This window comes from Corvus kubaryi, unplaced genomic scaffold (assembly GCF_017639235.1).
Source record: "Corvus kubaryi isolate FWS band 111438036 unplaced genomic scaffold, C.kubaryi_AGA036_p1.0 split1-65, whole genome shotgun sequence".
Classification (NCBI taxonomy): domain Eukaryota; kingdom Metazoa; phylum Chordata; class Aves; order Passeriformes; family Corvidae; genus Corvus; species Corvus kubaryi.
Window position 1 is genome coordinate 2,353,177 of NW_024582080.1, and position 21,992 is coordinate 2,375,168.

General features: G+C 40.9%; 2 protein-coding genes across 4 annotated transcripts in view; one reads left to right on the forward strand and one right to left on the reverse strand.

The window, feature by feature from the left end:
- The first annotated feature begins 604 nt into the window (after positions 1-604).
- Positions 605-5,653, forward strand: ALG11 (ALG11 alpha-1,2-mannosyltransferase). The gene is made up of 4 exons (XM_042014266.1): positions 605-712; positions 1,642-1,872; positions 2,585-3,513; positions 5,261-5,653. The coding sequence occupies exons 1-4, from the start codon at positions 675-677 to the stop codon at positions 5,530-5,532; spliced, it is 1,470 nt and encodes a 489-aa protein (XP_041870200.1). The 5' UTR covers positions 605-674; the 3' UTR covers positions 5,533-5,653.
- An 839-nt stretch (positions 5,654-6,492) lies between these two features.
- Positions 6,493-21,992, reverse strand: part of NEK5 (NIMA related kinase 5) — a 26,704-nt gene continuing 11,204 nt past the window's right edge. For 2 of the 3 annotated variants that reach the window (XM_042014289.1, XM_042014290.1), the window contains exons 9-23: positions 20,318-20,518; positions 20,150-20,231; positions 18,490-18,620; positions 15,029-15,228; positions 13,693-13,759; positions 13,237-13,356; positions 12,866-12,949; positions 12,664-12,768; positions 11,695-11,775; positions 10,767-10,835; positions 9,895-10,018; positions 9,571-9,699; positions 8,397-8,531; positions 7,659-7,773; positions 6,493-7,257 (exon numbers count right to left, since the gene is read on the reverse strand). In XM_042014289.1, the coding sequence (XP_041870223.1) occupies positions 7,062-7,257; positions 7,659-7,773; positions 8,397-8,531; positions 9,571-9,699; positions 9,895-10,018; positions 10,767-10,835; positions 11,695-11,775; positions 12,664-12,768; positions 12,866-12,949; positions 13,237-13,356; positions 13,693-13,759; positions 15,029-15,228; positions 18,490-18,620; positions 20,150-20,231; positions 20,318-20,518 (1,839 nt within the window). In that variant the 3' untranslated portion in view covers positions 6,493-7,061. The remainder of the gene's footprint in view (positions 7,258-7,658; positions 7,774-8,396; positions 8,532-9,570; positions 9,700-9,894; positions 10,019-10,766; positions 10,836-11,694; positions 11,776-12,663; positions 12,769-12,865; positions 12,950-13,236; positions 13,357-13,692; positions 13,760-15,028; positions 15,229-18,489; positions 18,621-20,149; positions 20,232-20,317; positions 20,519-21,992) is intronic. The other variant, XM_042014291.1, reaches the window with a different exon arrangement.

Consider the following 21,992-nt stretch of genomic DNA (forward strand, 5'->3'; position numbering starts at 1 on the left):
GGTGCCAGGCGTAGGCTGTGTTTGACACTCTGCCCTCGGCCTCACAACATCAACCTGCACACAGTCGCAGGCAGCTCCCTCTCGATAGTGAGGAATTCACTGACAAGCAGGAGATTATGGCAGGGCTGCAAGCCAGGATATCGAGCCCCTTCCTCTCCTGGCTAGCGAGAAGGGCCAGCATTTACATAGGCAAAACTTGGGGGAGTGTGGGATGCAGAAGAAACCCCGTGTTCCCGGGAGGCCTCCGCCTCCTCACAGTACCCCCCCTTCCATCCTGCCCGCGGAACCCGAGGACATCACTTGAGGAGGATGCAGGGCAATTCAAGGAGCAGCACGGGTTATGTCTGACTAAGCTGTGCCAGTGCTGTGCTGCTGTCCACTCTCCTCTGACATCTCTGGGAAAAACGCTTCCCAGCAGTGGCACAGTCCTCTCCACAACCTACTGCACTGCCTCCTTTCACGGGAGTACGGGTTCTGTGTTTGCTGGGTGGGGCGAGGGCGAGGAGGAGGCGGGGAAGGAGGCGGGAAGGAGCTGAAGGGGGAGGCGGAGGCAGAGGCAGTGCCGCTCCCGCCCCTCCGGGGCGCTGCCAGCCGGGATCCGCGGCCCGGCTGGTCCCGCCCCGCCGGCCGGGAGCCGCCCTTTCCGCCGGGAAGGCTACGCGGCGCTGCCCAAGATGGTGGCGGGAGGGCTGTGCCTGTGTGGGCTCCTCAGGTACCGGGGCGCGGGGGCGGCGCGTCCTGGCGGCGGGCGGGCAGCGAGGGCGGGCGGCGGCCCCTGCCCGGCCGCGCTCCTCCGGCCCCCCGGCGTGGCCCCTGCCCGGCTCCGCGCTGTGCCGCCGGGCTCGGGTGGGTTAATGTGCTTTTCCGCCGCTCCCGGCCCAAAATGAAAGTGCTTCCTTATGTGTCAGTCGTGACACGTGGGTCGCTCCTTTGGTAAGCAGGAGCGGCCGAGTAAACGCTGTTTATCCCAAAGCGTAGCGGCACTGCGGCACAGGCGCTCTCCCTGCGAGGCTCCTGGGCCAGGAATCCTCCCGCTGCAGGATTAGGAGAGCTGTCAGGGAGGCGGTGGAGAGCGGAGGGAATATGCCTGTCAGTGACTGAGAGACGGGAGGAAACGGGTCTCTCTGCACAGGGAAGCCGCACAGAGTTGCTCTGGACAGCTGGCATAGCTCTTCATGCCTCCGGGGAATGGGAGCTGAAGGCTGGAATGGGAAATGCCTGGCCCCAGTAACTCGGCACCAAAGCAGTTCACAGTAGAGCGAGCCAAAGAGGAGATCGGACCGAAAAAACCTTTAAAAATCTATTTAGAAGTCACTCTGCTAGTTGTGTGTTGCCAGGTTGCTAAGGGGATGCAAAGTGTGTAGAGCACACTCATATAGATAACTCATATAGGGCATGAATAAACAATAATAAATGATTGCAAGGTAGCAGCAGGGCAAAAAGAGATCTTCGCATAACGCAGCATAGTGATTTCATTTCTGTAGTTGTAAAAGTCATACACACTGGTGATTTCTGAGATTAGAAGAACTCAAGAAATTGTTCAACTCCCTGCAACTCTACCTTTAAACACTCCTTGCTCGATGTCATACATAGTATTTCTTTAAAGCAATTACATATTTTAAAATTTCTGGCTTGTTTCAGATTGCTGTGCTCATTGTTACTCCCTGCGTTATTTCTAAGTGGAATTTTGTGCGTCTGCTTGGTGGTACTGCTGTGGGGAATACGGCTCTGGATACAAAGGAAGAAACAGTTGAGCTCAGCAGGAGGAGATGGGAAGCGGCCGCTGCTGGTGGCCTTTTTTCATCCGTATTGTAATGCAGGAGGTGGAGGGGAGAGAGTCCTGTGGTGTGCCATAAGAACGCTCCAGAAAAAGTAAGCATATGTGTTTATCAAACACCATATTTCATTCTTAGCTTCTGATGCCATTCTTTATGCATATGTTGGCATTTTACATATTTAAGTGGGTGTCATTAATCTACTGGTCTTACATTTTATTTTACATCTTGAGTTTCATGTGGTTGCATTCTACTTCATGCCTTTAGATTTTGATATTTCCTGCTGTGGCACCTCTCACTTTTTTCCTTTCATTCCTTAAGAGAAACCCTCCTTCCTCTTCAGTTTTCCGCTACTGGTATGGAACTTTGTACAGTCATAACTCCTCAGTAGATAACTGATCATCTTTACACTTGCCTCTTGGTGCAGGGGGCAAAACGAATTAATACCTAAAGTGGATTTAAAATGGGTACATCCATTGATTTGCCATAATTTTCATTTTTCTCAGGCTATATGCTAGACAGATCTCTCCTAATGTAGGGCAGGGTGTTCTGAAGTCTGTAGAATAATACTGAGCTCCTTTTATGTTTTACTCAAATGAAAATATTCCCCAGTTTCTCAGCCGTATGTTTTTCTGCAGATCAGAAAAAACCTGAAGTATAAGGAAAAGTGTAATTTAGTTAAAATCATTTTTTGGCCAGACATTTCTTCTCACATTCTTCTTGAGTACTTTTAAGTAGATTATATTTTAGTTCCTTGCTGAAAAATGTAAGAGAACAATATTTGAAATTCTTTTTCTTTATTTTTACAGGTACAGAAATGTAACATGTGTTGTTTACACTGGGGATAGAGATGCCACTGGAGAAGAAATAGTAGAAGGTGCTTTCAGAAGATTCAATATTAAGTTAATCCATCCTGTGAAGTTTGTATTTCTAGAAAAACGCTTCCTTGTGGAAGCTTCTCTTTATCCTCACTTCACTTTGCTGGGACAAAGTTTAGGATCAGTGTTCCTTGGCTGGGAAGCTCTTCTGAAGTGTGTTCCTGATATTTATATTGACTCAATGGGTTATGCCTTCACAATTCCCCTCTTCAAATACCTAGGAGGTTGTCGCGTTGGATGCTACGTCCATTATCCCACTATCAGCACCGATATGCTCTCTGTCGTGAGGAATCAGGATACCAGGTTTAACAATGCTGCCTTCATTACAAGCAGTCCTCTCTTCAGCAAATTTAAGCTTGTCTACTACTACTTCTTCGCTTTCATGTACGGTTTGGTTGGTTCCTGCAGTGATGTGGTTATGGTGAATTCTTCTTGGACACTGAATCACATCCTTTCCCTCTGGAGAGCTGGGGCTTGCACTAGTGTTGTGTATCCACCATGCGATGTTCAGACTTTCCTGGATATTCCACTGGAAGTGGAAAAGAGCACCAGTGAATATTCCATTGTTTCTGTCAGCCAGTTCAGGCCTGAAAAAGATCATCCTTTGCAAATCAGAGCCTTTGCTAAATTGCTGAAAGAGAGAGTGGGGCCGCAGCCGTCACTGAAGCTGATCTTAATTGGTGGCTGTCGTAACCAGCAAGATGAAGAGCGTGTAAATAACCTGAAATGCCTGTGTGAAGAGCTGGGAGTTAGTGACGATGTGGTGTTCAGGATAAACATTCCCTTTGAGGAGCTGAAGAGACACCTGGCCGAGGCCACCATTGGCCTGCATACCATGTGGAATGAGCACTTCGGGATCGGTCAGTACATTTCCTGAGTGTTCAGCTGCTTGTCCCTAGGTGTCTCAGCACAGAGGTCTGCTTGCCAAGCAGGTCTCCAGCTCCTGTTCCCACTGGAGGCAGTGGAGCTGCCGTAAAGCCTACAGGAGCAGTGCAGGTGTGGTGCAGATGATGCATCACTAGGTGCTACTGTAGTGCAGGCTGAAGTGCTGTAGTCATAGACTCCTAATTCTGTACATCCTCTGGTCACCTAAACACAGAGGTAGTCCCATCTGTGCTGCCCAGAATGTCCTGCTGACCTCCAGCTATAGCCCTGCAAGGTCATGGGTCACCTTATTGTCCTTGGGTTAGGTTTGCTAGCCTTCTGGAGCTTCAAGAGGCTGCAGGTCCTTCTGTTTCAGCACTTTAAATTGTGCCCTGTTGGCTTCACTGACTGTGCAGGGAGCTTAGAGACAGTTCATGTGTAGACATCCATGTCAGAGATTTTGCTTGTGTGTTTCACCTGCCTCAAATGCCATTTGAAATGTCTAGTATATGTCATGGGGCTCCAGCTGCTCTTTCAGGGGTGTGAGTCTCCCACACATCCTGTCTGGTGTAAGTAAGCCCCATATAGATGCCCCCAGGTGCCTTTGGCCATCTCATTGCATTAGGTATCTCTGCTGAGGCAAATGTATCAAGCCCTTAAATTAGTTGGTGTAGCATGGAGCAGAATGCTAGAGAGGAGCTGGGACCCAGAATTAATTATGGGGCTCAGTTTGTTGGGATTAGATGGGCCCATCTGCTATAAATCTACAACAGTTGGGTAAATTAGTAGCCAAGCAGATGGATGCCATACTTGGCTGTAATGTAATTAAACTGCAGTTAATGTCTTCAGACTTTATTAGAATTCAGGTTAAGTGTCAGGAGTAGTAGTTTATGGTCTATAGGAACTTGGTATAAAAAAATTGACACTGAATTGTCTCTCAGAAGCAACTGCAAAGTACTGGAAATTGTCTTTTTTTTTTCTCACACAGAACAGTTTTGTTAATTTTTTTTTAAAAGTGGTGCAATTGCACTGTGATTTTGAATTTGAGCAGGATTTCACCTTCATCTAACAGGGTTTTTATGTATAAAAAAAACATATTCCAAAACTTTGGAGCATTATTTATAGTAGGCAATGTTTGAGCTGAGGGAATTTATAGAAATCAAATGAGAACTGAGAAGAATCAGCATTACTGAGGTCTGTTCTGGAACCGTGGGGGAGAATTGAAGTTGCTGTATACATTATGTTGTTCCTATCCCCCTGCTATTGGCTGAGGAAAGCTTACTGATTCCCATTTCATTAAAGTTTCTTCCATCAAAAATAAAGATGTAGAGATATCAGTTTTTACTAGTGTCTTGCTGAGTTGTCAAAAGCTATAAAGATTTGTTCATCTGCAAAATACTGAACTTCTGAGTATTACCTGATTGAAATGTGCATAGTCAACTTTTTTCATGGCATCTTCCAAACATTTAAAATCAAGTATGTTACAAGAACAACAAATTAACCCGTTATATCCAGTTTCTAATTTCAGTGTTACGTGTTTAAGAGAAACTATGACTTCAGTCCTTAGAACTGAAAAATTCAAATTTGTGTTTCTTACAGGACCATTTTCACTGTATTTTTCCAGCTGATTTGGAATGGCAGTCTGTAGTGAATTTAACTGTTGGTTTAACTTTCCAGTGTTTTATAGAAGGTCAAAGCACATGATGTGCACCCTCATATCAGCATTTTTTGTATCTCTTACAGGAGTGGTTGAATGCATGGCAGCTGGCACAGTTATCCTGGCTCACAATTCTGGAGGCCCCAAACTGGACATCGTGGTACCTCATGAAGGACATGTCACAGGCTTCCTGGCAGAAGACGAGGACAGTTACGCTGAGACCATGGCTTATATCTTCTCTTTGTCTCCTGAGAAAAGACTGGAGATCAGAGAAAACGCTCGGCGCTCTGTGCACAGGTTTTCTGACCAGCATTTTGAAGACACATTCCTGCTATCTGTGGAGCCATTATTTAAATAAATGTATATAAGTAAAAATGAATATGGGTAAAATTAATTTTTTTTTTGACTGTGTGGCACATGTAAATATAACTAAGCTAAGATCCCTTGGTCCCATTCAATAAAAAGGTTGTTTTTCTTTCTGTTAGGCTGTCTGCTTTATTTAACAGAGACTTTTTTTTTACTGGGAAAGAAATGCTTCTATGTTAACTACATGAGAGTATGGTGCGCTTAAAAACCCTCTGGATTCACAAACCATGATAGTGCTTTGGTAATAGAACTACATCAGGAAGTTCTTTTATTTATCAGAAACCTCTTTTATTTATTGAATATTTTCAGTCTTCACCTGTTACATGGCTCTCTACCCACAGTCACACTTTTTGAAGTCAACACTTCCGTTTTGTAGCCTTTGTAACCAGATTTTTTTTTTCCCTAGAATCTACAGTCCTGTACTTGGCACTGGTGAGGCTGCACCTCAAATCCTGTGGTCAGTTTCGGGCTTCTCAGTTCAGGAAGGATGTTGAGGTGCTGGAGTGTGTCCAGAGAAGGGCAACAGAGCTGGGGAAGGGTCTGGAGCACAAGTCCTATGAGGAGCATCTGAGGGAGCTGGGGGTGTTTAGCCTGGAGGAAAGGAGGCTCGGGGGGGACCTTATCCCTCTCTACAAGTGCCTGAAAGGAGGGTGTGACTGGGTGGGGGAGTCAGCCTCTTCTCCCAGGCGACAAGTGATAGGAGAAAATTGTACCAGGGGAGGTTTATACTGGATATTAAGAAAAATTTTGACATAGAAAAGGTTGTCAAGCATTGGAACAGACTGCCCTGGGAAGGGATGGACTCACCATCCCTGGAGGTGTTTTTTTAAAAGACACGGCACATAGGGACACAGTTTAGTGGTGGACTTGGCAGTGTTCGGTTAACAGCTGGATTCAATGATCTTTTCCAACATAAGTGATTCTTCAAAAAAACTGCTAAAATCAGACTATAGACTGTAGTTTTCTCTTTATTTAAGATTCACTTGGCTTGTATTAAATTTTTATATGGAAAAATAATGGTTGGAAGAACCTACATACTTACATGTTTTATTAGGAACTGGGGAATGCACAATTCTCATGGCACTAATAAACCATTTTACTGCTACTATCTAAAATTCCTGAGTAGTTGATGTTACTATGTATGGTGAGTACTGTGTAAATGAAACTGTAAATTACAAAGCTGTACTGGCAGTACACAATGATTATGAAAAGCTGGAAGAGATTCTTAAAACCAGGAGTTGATTTATCTAGGGAAATAAAATACACAAAATAGGACACTCTCTTACATAAGACAAAAATGGTAAAACAGAGTACACAGAAATCAGAAATTTGCTCAAGCAAGACTTGTCAGGTATGTCCAAGTAGTTTAGGATAATAGATGAAACAGCATTTCAGTCTGTATGAGGATTATTCAATGTTCAAGACATCTGAAAAGTACCTTGATTTGTTTTTCCTTTAAAACAAAAGACTTACAGCTTTCTATTAATTTTAAATCTTTTCATTATGTGCATCAACACCAAATTATCCATGATTATTTTCTAAATCATCATCAGATTTTCCAAGTTTGTAAGGTAAACTCATCTTTTCTTCATCTGTTTGACCTTTATTTATTGAAAAGATGTGAGACTCTATGGTTCTCTCTGCTGGGGAAGTTGCCAACTTTTCCAGAGATTCCTCCAGCTCGTGTCTGAGTTCATCTTCAGAATCTTCAAAATTCCTGCACAGTAAAACAAGAGAATTCGATTAATTAAATAAATATAACTTTATTATAAACCTTTCTCAGTTCAAGGACTCTTAGGGTTTTTTAAAGCACTTTATAAGAAATACACAAGCGACACACCTAATGTGAACTGTTTCTTCTGTCTCTGTGAGATTGTTTACCTGTATTTAAAAGGCAAGAGAAAAGAGCTGCAAAGCCATGTTAATATTTCTGCTGTGTTTTTTAATGACAGCATTGGCTGTGACAAATTACAGAATTAAAAGTTAAATTAGCAGATTCTGTAAGTTTTCTTTATTTATGAATTTTTAAGAACACAGAAAAACTTTAGGCAATGCAGCCTGTTATTTCATGAAAACTGTCCAGTTGTGTGGATTTTCCTTCTGATGTGCTTGACTTACGTGTCTTCATCATCTGATCTTGGCTCAAGTCTACCTTCATCAACAGCAACAGCAGAGTAGGTTTCTGAATCATCTTCCTTGTTTTCTTTTGGAGGCAACAGAGTTAATCTCCCTTCTGTAAAGAAAGGGAAACGTTTCTTCAGCTGTATAGTAGAAAACTGTAAAAGTATGTGTAAAGGAATAGCAAATAAATGCTTGAAGTGTTTGTTGTTCAAATTACAGCAATGTAAATACCACACTTCTGTTGATGCAAAGTAAATGTAATTTCTGAAACAGTCTGTTACTTTAGCAAAGTGTGCTGCAGTGTAGGTGAGTTTGAATCAATTGCAGTGTCAGCTGTATCAGCATGGACCATGTTGTAAAGCCACTACTCATTTAAGTCACCATATATGTATTTGAGTAAATGTTTTTTACAGGGTTCTTCAACCTCAACAGGTTTGTGGTACCTGCCAACATGCTGGCAGTAGTAGCTTTCCTCTGTCTACCCAAGCAAATGAAAGAATTAGATATGAAGGTAATAGCCAGTAAGTAGGGCTTGGCCTTTTCCCTGCTATTGAAAATAACAACATCCTGAAGAGGCCTCTCTGTGCTTCAGGACAGAGCAGAGGTTCTGTCCCTGTTTTTCTAGGTTGCCAGCTGCTTCAAAATGTTGTTTCTCATCACACACCCTCTGCCAATGGTAGAAGAAATATTACACTAAAGAAAAACATGCAGAATTTACAGGAAAAAATATCCTACCTATGTCTTCCTCGAAAAAGATAAAGGAATCCTCAGACAGCTCTGCTTTTGCTAAGATGTTCAGGAGTGTCTCTGGTGGTGTCTGTTTCCACTGCTTCCTGTTTTCTGGGATGTCTTCAGACAGATTATGGTCAGCTGAAGAACAGCAAGGTTCTCAGATCACTAAAGCATGACTGTAGCTCAGCACTGCCTTTTGTCAGATTCTGACTTTCTAGTCTCTACACTGATTTCTTCCTTTTGTGTAATTCTGGAATCTGTTTTTTTTTTCCTTTATGGAATATGCCTGATTTTTTTATAAGTACTTGATCTGATGGATAGGGAAAAATTAGTCTGGACTACTCATCGCTAAAAATGTTTAACACCAGTTTTAATGCTTAAGTAACTTCCATTAAGCCTGGAATAGACAGGTGCAGCTTCATTGAGCAGTCCCTGCTCTGAAACTTCTTGGCTTCTTGGGGTTGACAGAGCTTAAAAAAAGCTCCTGTTTCTTTTGTGCCCTGTGGTCTTTCATCTAAGGCAGAATCAACAAAAGCTGGTGTATTAATAATATTCTGCTTTGTCTTCACTATCTATGAAAACTCTTCAGGTTATTTTTTTGTCTATCTCGGGTGTTTGGAGCGTGCTGGAATGCTGGAAGAGCTCCTTGTTTGCAGAAACCAGTCACTGGAGATACTTGTCTGCCTGGGAATATATGCAGTAGTACTGTAAGAACCGTAGGGACTTTTCTCTTCTGAAGTGGAGCATCACCACAGCCACAGCTGGGTGAAGTGGCATTTGTGACTGGGTAGCACCACCACTGTGTGCAGAGGGAAAACAACTCCACCACATTCCAGGACAGCACTGGCACTCACTGCCCTAGTTTCTGTGTGTCATCAGCTCAAAGCCTGAGAAAGTGGCGTTGATGAGCTGAATAGATTGGCATTTTTACCCTGGCCACAGAGTGATACATAAAATGCAGCACTCTCAATATGTATGAGCAACACAACGTGATTGCAGTGTTAGAGGGGAAAGTGACAACTGTTTTTTATGGCTTAACACGTACAGTAACCTCTGATGTTACAAAGCCCTGCAGGTAAAAGCCTGCTGGATCACGTGAACATTCAGGTATGGATGAATCCAGTCTGGCTGAATTTTAGGTGCTCACTGCTTTCACTGAAAGCCAAAACTTTCTCACCACCAAGTTCGTTTCCAGCCATAGTAGGACATGCAGATGGGACGTCAGCACCAGCTAAAACGTCCAGTAGTGTCTGAGGGGCTCCAGGTTGCCAATGTTTTCTGTTTTTTTTCATACAATGTATGGACTCTAAGGGGAAGAAAAAGAAGAGGCAAAGCTCTTTGGATTTTTTTCTAAAGTAGATTTCCATGTGATTATAACATTATGTGATACAAAGAAAGAGCTCATGAGATGAACTTGTTATAGCCTGGAGTTACTGAATTTACCTAACTCCTATGTAATTTTCAGGATTAATACTCAGCATTGCATTTCCCCAATAAATACCTGTTGGGTAGTCAGACAGTTCTTCCAAAGCTCTGTCTGTATGATTTTCATAAACTTCCACCAATTTCTCCTTAAGATTCTCACCATCCACAAAAGTTAAAGTCTCATTGAGTTTATCTAGTACCTGAAAAAACAGTAAGTTACTCTGGGAACAGTAAACAAATATGGTACAATAGCTAATCTCTTCCCATTTTACTGTTTGCCAGCCAACCTCATGTATGCACAGGAAAATTGGAAAATTGGGTAACAAAAAGTGAAGCCACATTGCGATTTGTGCATCAGAGGGCTGCATGGGGCTCCACAGAGATGTGAAACAATAGAATTACAAAATAGTGCTTTAGAAATTTAAAATATATATACTAGAAATATAATTATTTTTTGCTGTTAGGAATATTTTTTAAAATTCTAATATATTAATAAAAATCTTAATAGGTAGCTATTACATGTTGATTAGCCACAAATATAATTTTACTAAATGAAAACACATCTGTAGTTTTTCTTGCTTTGTGATACAATACCAGTGAAAAGAAACAGAAATGTACTAAAACAATCTACAAATTGAATTTGGCATTTGCAGACTAACTCAGTTTTGAGGTAAGTTCTTCCTCTCAAGCCCATTTTAGGAAATTTTAATATCTGCACTCCTTCATATTTTACCATGTGAAAGACTGACCCAGGCATCACCCAATTTCTTCTGAGCAGTTATCCTCTTGCAGAAGGGCAGACATATGCAACATGTCAACAAATCCTCAATAGGAAGCTTCATTGTAACAAAGGCAGAGGATGATGGTAATGGAAACAAGTCTTAGATTATGGAGCTGCCATGGTTTCTGATTGCTAATGTAAATGCTCTGAATATAATCAAAACATACCTCTGCTTCTTGAATACTGTCTTCCTCAGGAAAACATAGATCTAAATTAATTTCAAATTTTACTCCTCCCTAAAGAAAATTCACATTATTAATTTTTTTTAATAAATGAAAGGATTTAATTAAAAGTACACAGATTATATGGAACTACAAATTTGAAAATTATTCTTCTGTTGAAAATAACTTCTATTTAACAACCATTTTCTTCTATTTAACAAGATCAAAGTTGAACACATTGGACAAAAATAGACTTCTTTAAATACAATCCTTTTACTTTAGTGATATTTTTAAGTTACTGCAACCACTTTTGATTTCAAGTGGTTTATTTATATATATTATATGAATATATATATATTCATTTAATTCAAATCATTGCAATACACAGAGTTGCAACACAGAGTTGGTTCTTGCAGCTGATTCTCAACCAGAATTAAAACTAAATACTGTACTGCTTCCATGCAATATTTCACAAAAGACCTTTAGTCCACTTCACAGTGATCTTATGGTCAGAAACCTTCCTGGTATCTTATGTGCATTTCTAATTCAATTCCCATCCCCTTCTATGATTTAAAAAGCAGTATAGAGAATCATGTTTTATAACAAAATATTTTAAAATTAGCAATCTGACTTGACTTTACTTAGACTTTGAATAAACGTCAGTTCCCATTCACAACTAATGCAGTTTGATATAATGAGGAGTAGATAGAGATTAACTACTAGGTGGGACTATCTAAAGGGAATCTTCCTCAAATTATCAGAAAAGCTCATTTATTTTCTTCTGATATGAATTTTGAACAAACAGAAAATCAGCACTCTTAAATGACTCTCAAATAACTTCACTTCCAGAGCTACCACAGTAACACAGTAATTTGAAATGTACAGACATAATAAGAAAATGGAAAAAAAACCAAAAAACAGTAAAGATGGATACTTTTGTGTTATGTTTCTTTTCTAATATTGTTTGGTCTTGCCTATCCTGGAGTCTGACTTGTTTAAAGTTTTCCTCCATGTCCTGGAATGAGAGAAAAAAAAACCAGTTTGAATTACACTCTTTATAACTGAGTATGTGTATACCTCATAAAGAAAGAGACTTGTTTAAGTAGCAAATATAGCCTTGAATTTCCTTGTACATAGATCTGTAAGAATATTCTGTTCATTGCCAATTCTGGCTTATCTGGCCAAAAGAAAATCAGAAATTCTTGCATAAAGTGCAAGCCTCTGATTTTTCAAAAACCCAAGTTTGAAAGATACAGTACTGTGTCAAGATATAAATAATACTTTTTTTTTTTTTTTTTAATGATCACATACAAGATGACTCGGACTCATTTCATTCTGGAAAACTTTGGAAGTGATTAAAATTAAGATTTTAGTGGAAGCCTATGCCTGTGAAAGTATAGCCATGTTTTGCAGTATCTTATTTTCTGGAAACACCTAAAAATATTTAATTACTCCTTTTCATATGATTATGTCTTTGTTAGAACCTGTCAGAGAAAAGCAAAGTAAATAATAGTATACAGCTTCTTCAGTGATCTGTGGCAATCAGTGCATGTCTTCAGCCTCAGGAGAAACCACAACAATTTATAGATTTTACTTTTTAAAACATCTATACAGTTTCTCCAAAGATGGAGAGCCCATGAAGTAAGGTGACACCAGGCAGGCCCAAAATCTATTGTTTCTTTTTCATTATCATGCTTTTCCCATTAAATCACTGGGAGTCTAAATTCTGTCCTCATGTGGCTCTGGCGCCATTTTATTGGTATGAATTCATTTTAGTAAAAGTCAGATCCAGGATCACTGAGGAGGATGCTACTGATATTGACAGATTTGTCACAGAGAATGAATGAAAGACCATGTGGGACTTGCTCAGAAAGATCTATTTAGATGGAGATGGTACCGATACCTGAAGTGATTCTTCTCCTGTTGCAGATATATCTTTGTTTTCAGACTGGTGCTCAGCTTTCCCTTGCCTCACAAGATAGGTTTTATCTTGTATTTTCTGATTCTCCTAGGGAACATTTTAAAAAATGTTCATTTCAATTCCTAATAAAGTATTCTAGCATAAAAAAGTAAATATGACTACCTATATGTTTGAGCTTTGTTACCTGGAGTACTCCTGCTCTAAATCTGAATTCCTTTATATCACTATGGTATTCTTCCCGAATTTTCTGCAATTGTTTCAAATACTCCTAGAAAAGAACAGTAGGGTAGAATACGTTTTTAATAAACCAAAGATAGAAAGATTAAATGTATTTATATATGTTCAAATAAGATAGAAGTATCAGTTTGTTTTCTCTGTCACCCAAAAGCAAAACTAGAAAAGTATGTTGTTTCTCTATAAAAAGATGGGAAAGAATGGAAAAGAATCGATGATCAAAAAGAGAGTCTGATGAAAAAGAATTCTTATACCAGGAATACTACTGTCAAGTAGTATAAGAAGACAGTTTTAGGCAATTAAGGAAGAAATTTCATTTACCTGTTCTTTCATTTCATTCTTTCTAGACATGTTTTGCTGATGGGTTTTGAGATGCTCTTCCTTTATTTTCTGCTGCTGTATTTGGTCATGATATGGGTCAGCAGAGGATGGTCGTAGTCCCTGTGGATGCACAAATGAATCCCAGAGCAAATGAGTTTTCATTTAGAATCCTCTCCTTCAGTGCTCACTCAATTCATTCTCCCTGTTCCACTGAAGAATGCAGTAAGGCAAGTGTACATTTTTGGAGGAAAAAGTCACAGTAGAATTACACATTGTTACAGTTTTGTATGAGAAAATAAAACCTCAGGATGAACACTGAAGAGCAGATCAGGGAATTTGCTAGAGCAAAACCTTCTACCTGACAGTGTTACAGACTGCCACTCAGACATCCATTCATCTTTGGATTTTCATTCTCCTTCTTTTACAGATTTATTTTGTGGTTCAGTATTTACCTACCATCTGTTTTTCCACTTTGATCTTGTACTGCTGGGCTTCAAACCGCCTTTGAAGAAATTCTGCAGTCCTGAGAGAAGAAAGTGATGTACATATTCTAAGTTTTATTTCACAGACTCAGCTATGTTTGCACAAATAATCCTCTACAGGTTCTACCACATATGACAAAGAGAGCTTTCTTTGTACTACATGAATATATAAATATGGATAAAATATGTATAAATATGGCACAACAGTAAAATAAGAACACATTCTTTTCAGGCATTCCTTTTCCTATTACTTCAGTTACTTAAGCCTTTCAAAGAGTACAGCAAAGCCCTTCCCCACCTTTTATTTCCTAAATGGTATTGAAAAGCGTTAATTAAAATAAAATTGATTTCCCTGACCCTCAAAATGAGTGAAAATTGTCAGAATGAAGGTTGTATATTCAGCAACCTTTTTATTGTCTTTCTCCTCTGTGCCTAATTCTATCAGTCCAACTTTGTGTAGTTTCTAAACTTTTACTTTGCTTTTTGATATAAAATAACCATCAGTCACTTGTAAGCTCCCTGTTTCCTATTTCTTTCATTTCCTATCTCGGGAATCCACTTGTGCAGCAGGGAGCCAAACTGAATTGACTCTATCCTTACACAAGGCACCAGAAATTCAGATCAGGAAAGATGTTCTAAATCTGAAGATCTGTAACTGAAACATTCTAAACACTGTTGTTGTTGAATGAGAATTAAAGATTCTGTCAACCTTAAAGGAAAGCTTTGGAAGTAGGCTGTATTTAAAATTTATTTCTCAACATTTTCAAAGTTCATCCACACCTAAAATGGCCGGTCACATAATGGACAGGAAATCTCCTAAGGTTGTACCTCTACTTTGTAACAGAAAGGCTTTGAAGTAAATAAACTGGTAGAGAAAGGGTCTTTATAGCTGAAACAGAAATATAAGCGCTGCATGAAAAAAAAAACCACTTTCACGGCCTGTCTCTCACTGTTCCCTTCAGTGCAGAACTGCTTCTGATCTCTGTATTATTCTCATCCTGGTGTGAAAGACAGATTCAACAGAAAGCTTATGCTTTACTATTTACCCAGTACAAGATTGGGCTGAGACTTGGGAGACATTTTGACAATGAAATGTCAAGCACCAGGTTAATTCAGGTGGAATTTCCGGATGAACAGGAACAGGAATTGTGTTGTTGTGTAACAAACTTATGTAAAAAAAAAAAAAAATTGAAGAAAAAGCAGAGAAAGCATTCTACTAAATCAGCTATGCCCAGTGTTACCTACTCAGGAGGGCTGATAGCTCAAAATACACAAGACAGACCACTAATAAATAGAGTGAAACAGTTTACCAGTCAGGTGGTGGAGGTGGAGGTGCAACTCGTCCTTTAAGTTTATAGTAATCTTCAACTCTTTGGCTGATACGAGAAAGGTCATAATGTGCATTAGCTTTCCTCTGCAAGTTGTCAAGCTTGTCATAGTAATGACCATAATGGCCACGTACTCGAATGCTTTCTGGCCTTTCTGCCATATTAAATCTGGAGGTCTGTGGCTGAAAGTATAATAAAGGATGTTATTTTACCTGTACTCATCTGTATCAGTACAAGTTTGAATTAACCTGTTCTTCTCCCCAGTCTGAGTTGCATGGTAATATGGACTGCCTATAGTATAGTCAGTGTAAGTTTTCCAAATCCTTTCACATATAACCCAGAAACTTCCAAACTTCTCACTTCTTACGTGATCTCACCACTGCCTTTTCCTTTTCCCCTGTTCCATTAGCTGCTGTCATTAATCAGCAGCCCACATTGTTGTGCAATTGAATCAGCATGGGGCTTTGTACTCTGTAGTGCCATTGCCCTAGAGTCACTTCATTGTTCTGGAGCCTAAAGCACTGAATTATTTCAAGGAGAGCCTCATTTTGACAAGTGATAGCAAGGGGAACCTGGGATGCAGTTTTGGACAGTACAGGCATTGATGGCTGCTTTCAGGGAAGCACTGTGCTGCTTCATTTCATGTCTCTTTGATTATGTGCGTGTGGGAGTTGGGCCTTCACTTCTCGAAGCCCTTCCTGTGCTGAAACATCCCCGTGTTTCTTCTTTGTGACGAGAACGTCGTTTCCATTTCTCCTAAGAACAATGGAGAGAAGATGATCACCTAGCTGCCACTGCATGATATAAATGTGGTCAGACATCCACAAACTTCTCTGTTGTGGGAGACTATATGGTGCATGAGAAAAATGCTGACTTTGCTTACTTTCTTACATAAATGTCAATGCACCTAAGTATTGCTTTCACAGATGGTAAATACATTAACTACTCCTCTCCATTTTCCTTCTTAGATACACTGAAAATAGGCTCATGTGCCTGGTACAGTCCAGATTACAGTAGAATATAAATTCGTATCTGTATAAGAAGAAAGTTTCCAACTTTCAGTAAAGTTCCCAAGGAAGAAGTAACATCAAAAAGTGTTTATGTTGTTCCTCACTGGAGTAGGTTTTCCAGTATGGTATCCAGAAGTATGGCAACCCCAAGCAGTAGGGAGAACAAATCAGGCTATCTAAATAAATGTCAGAGGACTGAGAACTGTGACTAATAAGGTAGGCACCAGGAAGTCATGCTTGACCAACTCAATAACATTCTACAATTAAATGACTGGCTTGATAGACAAGAGGAGAGCAAGGGGGTGTTTCTTATCAGGCAACTGCCTTCATGGAGGATTTTGACACTGTCTGCCATAAAATCGTCATAGAGAAGCGATGAATTGAGGGTGGGATGAGCAGGCAGTGAAATTGCTTGAAAAGTGGCCCAGAGTGTGGTGATCACAGGGCATAGCTGAAGGCCAGTAACTAGAGTTCAACATCTTCACTAAAGATTTAGGCCATGGGAGAGAGGAAGGCAGAGTGCATCCTCAGCAAGTTTGCTGATAACACAAATTGGGATGAGTGGCTGATACACCAGAGGGTTGTGCTGCCATCCAGAGGGACCACAAAGGGCTGGAGAAATGGGATAACAGAAATTTTGTGGAGTTCACCAATAGAAGTGCAAAATCCTACACTCTGCACCAGTATATGCTGGGGGCCATCCATCTGGGAAACAGCTTGGCAGAGAAGAAGGGGGGGCCTGGTGGACAACAAGCTGACCATTAGCCAACAATGTGCCCTCACTGAAAAGGTGAATGACATCCTGACCTGCATTAGTAAACGCATTCCCAGCAGGTCAAGGGAGGTGATCTTTATGCTCTGCTCAGCACTTGTGAGGCCACACATGAATTGCTGTGTCTAATTCTGAGCTGTCCAGAACAAAAGAGGCAGTTACAAGCTCGAAAAAGTCCAATGAAAGGCCTGGAGCATTACTCCTATGAGGAAAGGCTGAAAGAGCTCAGACTGTTTAGCCTGAAGGTGGGATCTTATCAATGGTTATAGCTACCTGAAGGGAGGGTGCAAAGAGGATGGAGCCAGACTCTTTTCCACTGGTACCCAGTGACAGAACCAGAGGCAATGGGCACAAATTGAAACACAGAAGGTTCCCTCTGAACATCAGAAAACATTTCTTTCACTGTGGGGGAGGGTGCCTGAGGGTGGGGCACAGGTTGCCCAAACAGGATTTAGAGTCTCCATCTTTGGAGATACTCAATAGCCAACTGCACATAGTCCTGCACAAATGGATCTAGATGACCCTGCCTGAGCAGGTGTGGACAAGGTGACGTCAAGAAGTCCTTTCCAATCTCAACCATTCTGTGATTCTGTGAATCCTGAAGCAACACCTTCAAAGTATGGCACTATGCAAGTATCCCTGAAACCCTGCACACTGTTTGCTTTATTTGGATGTTGAAAGAACATGGAAACATTCCCAGTGTCGGTCAAAACACTGTGAGCAAAATTCTGCCTTTGATTATAGCAGTGCACAGTGAAAGGAAATGATCTTTCTAACTTAATCCATCTCTGGATTTGCATTGGCACAAATGTAACTGTGAGGAAGACAAAATCCTGTGCTATGCACAAGAACAGTATTAGTCATAGGCAGTAGGACTGCATGATGGATGCAATTCTGGGAAATCCATGTTCCCTATCAGCAGTTAAGCTCATATAACTGCAGCGTGCGGATCTGGGGGCTCTGAGATCCTAAATGTGCTTTGCTTATGTTCACCAGCATTCAAGGTACTACTACATGCTCTTGAAGATAAACATAAATGTGTGCAGTGATGCTAAGTAAGAGGCTGGACATAGCATACAGCTGATACCCTGCCTGAGGAAAGGAGGAGGTAGAAAACAAGTGAGAGACAAAGTGGTTGTGGAAAACTGGGCTTGCATTTGGGAGAAGGCTGTCAGTAACAAGTATCTGAGGCAATGGCAGTGAGTGCTGGTGATTTTGCCCATGAACGAGCTGTCAGAAGGGCTGAAGTAACAGGATCAGTGTATTTGCTTCTATAGCAAAAAATGCAAATGCGGAGCTTATTTGCCTTTGTGCAAACATAAATGCAAAGCATGCCTGAATCCTTTTGTTACAAAGGACCATACCAAAGCAGCCTAGTTTCAGTATTTCCCACTTAGGCTTTCAAAACACTTCTTCTGAGGATTCAGGCATGTTTAACTGTCTCTACTGACTTAGTGTGGGCACTAAGCTAAATTTACATCCTTATGTCTTGAGCCTTTTAAAGTATCTGTTTTAAGTGCAGGTATTTGCTTCCTGAATATTATATGTATATACACATACACATATATATGTAATAATATATAATTCTGAAGATGATTATATGTGTGTGTGTGTGTGTGTGTGTGTGTATATACATATATAAGAATGTGGATACACAGTACCTGAGGTTGTTGTCTTCTTGAAGGAGGCTTCCACTCATTTCTTTGAAATATTTCTTGTTTCCTGACAGGCACTACCATTCCAGATTCCAGAGAAACTGGGTCCTGGACTCTTGTTTTCTGAAGTTTATATGCTTTTTAACAATAACAGATTAAAAAATTACATTCTGTACTCTATGTGATTCATGATCGTGTGGTTGCAAACTATAGTAGGGTGCCCACACCTAACACTGACAGGTTGGGTTAATAAACATTCCTTACATCCTTTCACCATCATCACCCTACTTCACAGCCTCCTAGGGCTCTTCATTCTGAGAATTACAAGCTTTTGAAAACATGGTTTGTCACATTCATGTAAAGAGGATCTTATTGATTAGTTTTGTAAAGCACACTGAAGAAGAGGGAGACCTCTATAAACTAGTGTTGATTTCATGCTATTACCAAGAACAGAAAACAGGTCTGATTCATAGGTTCCAGGTGCCTACCTGCTTAGGCATTCATTCCCTTTCTAAACCCAGCCCTCCATGTTCTAAAAATCATTAGGCAATGTTGTAGTACTTGTGAAATTAGAAAAGAAAGGCTGAAAAGTGAAAAATCTACCTTATCAGTTTCCCATGTAGGAGAATACAAGTACAGACCATTCCAGTTTGGTCAGTCAGTATTTTGCAAATATCTTGGCTGCAGAAATGAAAAGCAGTGTCCTTTCTTGGATTAAGTAGTTTCTAAGTGAGTTTTAAATCTTTCATGAGTATTGACTGTTAGATTATCATGTTTGGGAGATAAAATGTATTAAAACTATGATTAAATGACCAGAGATTTTTTTTTAAGTGCTTAAGTTACTTAGTTGTTCAGGCTTCTGTCCAAATTGCATTGGTTGTGTAGGCAGATAAACCTCTTTGAAAGTCATTTTCAAAATATCATGGGTTCCTACACTACTGATGAATATTTTTGAAGGTGGAGGGGGGAGGAGGGGAATCCAAAGTGTATTAAGTAACTACAGATCTGTTTCAACTGTTTTGATATTCCAAAGATAAATTTGAGGACTAATTGCAATATAATGAAGAATATAGAATTAGGAAAAGGGTACACTGCCAGAAACATGCTAGATGTTCAACAGTTCATACAGACATACATTTAGTCTCATCCATGCTTTCTGAGAAACTGCATACATAATCTGGTCTATCAATGGGCACTAAATCCAAACACAGCTCATTGTCTCCCGATTTAATAAAATTTATAAGATTTCGTAAAATACATTTTTATTGTTTTGTAAAATACTATGGAACATGTTTGCAAGATTTATGCTTTCTTTCACACAGTTTTTCATGTGACAGACCTAAACTAGACCAAAACCTCTCAGTTTTGCAAATTCTGTTTTTTAAAGAACTAAGATTAATGTTTCAGCACCTTCCTATGGCAGCTCTTCTAGGTGAATGCAGCAAATAAGCTAGTTTTAAAGCTGTCCTTCCCTGAACAGGACAGCAGTGCACTGACTGGGTAAATGGTTCTGCAGCTGCAGTTCTCTATTTACTTTTAGCTTTGGGTGAAAGCTTTTTATCCAAATATGCAGCAAGGACTGTTGGTGAAAGCTATAGCCAACAGTTGTATCATAACTGACAAATGTTACTGTAGAACTGATGATACATAATATTATTATCATTACCTTGTATCTGCTTGGCTCCAGACTGCAATGCCAAAGGCCTTTTTCTTTGTATTACCGTGTGACTGAGTTCTTCCTGTGCTACCTATCAGAAAAAACAATATCTGCCAGAACTGTTTATACTACTTTCATACTTATTTTCTCTCAGCAGGCAGCAGTACAGTCACTTACCTCAGGGGGCAAATACCTGAGAACAAGTTTCTGCAAGAAGGGCTTCCTTAGAATAGAATTGATGGATGGTCGATCTCTCGGAGATGTTTTAAACAACTGGGAAATTAATATTCTCAGATCGTAGGAATAGTTAGGAGACACTGGTTGAAAACGTCCTCTGCAAATCTTCAGCACCAGTTCATGCAAACTATTGCCTTGAAACTCAATTAAGGGAAACAATAAAAAGAGGACAGTAAGTACTGCTGGTTCAGACATCCCAACTTGAAAATAGGTACTTGTTCACACAATCATGGAATGGTTTGGGTTGGAGGGGACTTCAAAGATCATCCCACTCCAACCTCCCTGCCATGGGCAGGGACACCTTCTCCTAGATTGGGTTGCTCAAAGCCCCATCCAACCTGGCCTTGAACACTCCAGGGATGGGGCACCCACAGCTTCTCTGGGCAACCTATTCCAGTGCCTCACCACCCTCACAGTAAAGAATTTCTTCCTAATATCTAAGTTTGCCATCTTTCAGTTTAAAGTCATTCCCCTTTGTCCTGTCACTCCATGCCCTTGTCAAAAGTCCCTCTCCAGCTCTCTTTCAGGTCCCTTTAGGCACAGGAAAACCGCTCCAATTCTCCCTGGAACCTTCTCTTCTCCAGGCTGAACAACCCCAACACTCTCAGCCTGTCTTCACAGGAGAGGTGCTCCAGCCCTCAGATGATCTTTGTGTCCCTCTTCTGTACTCATTCTAACATGTCCACATTCTTCTTACGTTGGGGGCTTGTCAGAGACTGAAGTATTATAGTCTATGACTTAAACATTTTCTTAAAGGGCTTTTAAAACTGTATTACAAAAGCTGCAGAGAAGACTGCTGTACCCTGGATGGGGCCCTGACTGAGGCCTTACACTGCTCCCTGATGAAGATAAGATTAAGTAACAACTCAGGGCTGGGGACATTCACTGAGCACAGGCTTAACACCTCCAAGATGAGGACCACAGCCCCGGGGCTATCAGCTGCCAGGCTCACACAGACCCCTCGAACCAACTGGTGGAGGGAGGAGAGGCTTTGGGTATCTGGGAAAAGCCTCTGGTCAGAGGTGCAGTGACTGCCCATCCTCCACTGTGCAGAGGAGCCCAGCTGAGGGGTCCTCACTGGGGGGAGAAGCTTATCCACAGCAGGAGGGGGTGACATGGCCCATCACAGGCGCCCCCCGCCAAGGGGTCCCCAGACCCTGCACCAGAGCACCAGAGATGATGCAACACACCCTCAGTGTTGCAAGGGACAGTGTCAAGCTGGCCCCTGCAAGAGAGGCACGTGGGTGTTCCCACCTGGCCCGAAGTGTATATTAATCCATGGGATTCTGTACTCTTTGGTGTGTGGTGTAGTGGTGTGTGGTGGTGTGGCCACAGCGGTGATGGGGGACCCTCACCACCAGAAGATCAGATGAGGGGAGCAATGAGACGTCATTGGGACCCTCGGATGGGTGATACCCTTGGATGGTTAGCTTCCAGCTGACCTCTGTCACCTCTACCTGTCCCCCCACCCACCACGCACACTTCTTTTTTCTTTCTTTCTTTCTCTTTCTTTCTTTTCTTTCTTTCTTTCTTTCTTTCTTTCTTTCTTTCTTTTTCTTTCTTTCTTTCTTCCTTCCTTCCTTCCTTCCTTCCTTCCTTCCTTCCTTCCTTCCTT

What these genes read in the sequence shown, in the direction of transcription:
- ALG11 (XM_042014266.1), top strand. Translation starts at nt 675, where the DNA reads ATGGTGGCGGGAGGGCTGTGCCTGTGTGGGCTCCTCAG. An exon ending in TGCCTGTGTGGGCTCCTCAG is followed by an intron (nt 713 to 1,641) that starts GTACCGGGGCGC and finishes GGCTTGTTTCAG; the next exon opens with ATTGCTGTGCTCATTGTTAC. An exon ending in GAATGAGCACTTCGGGATCG is followed by an intron (nt 3,514 to 5,260) that starts GTCAGTACATTT and finishes TATCTCTTACAG; the next exon opens with GAGTGGTTGAATGCATGGCA.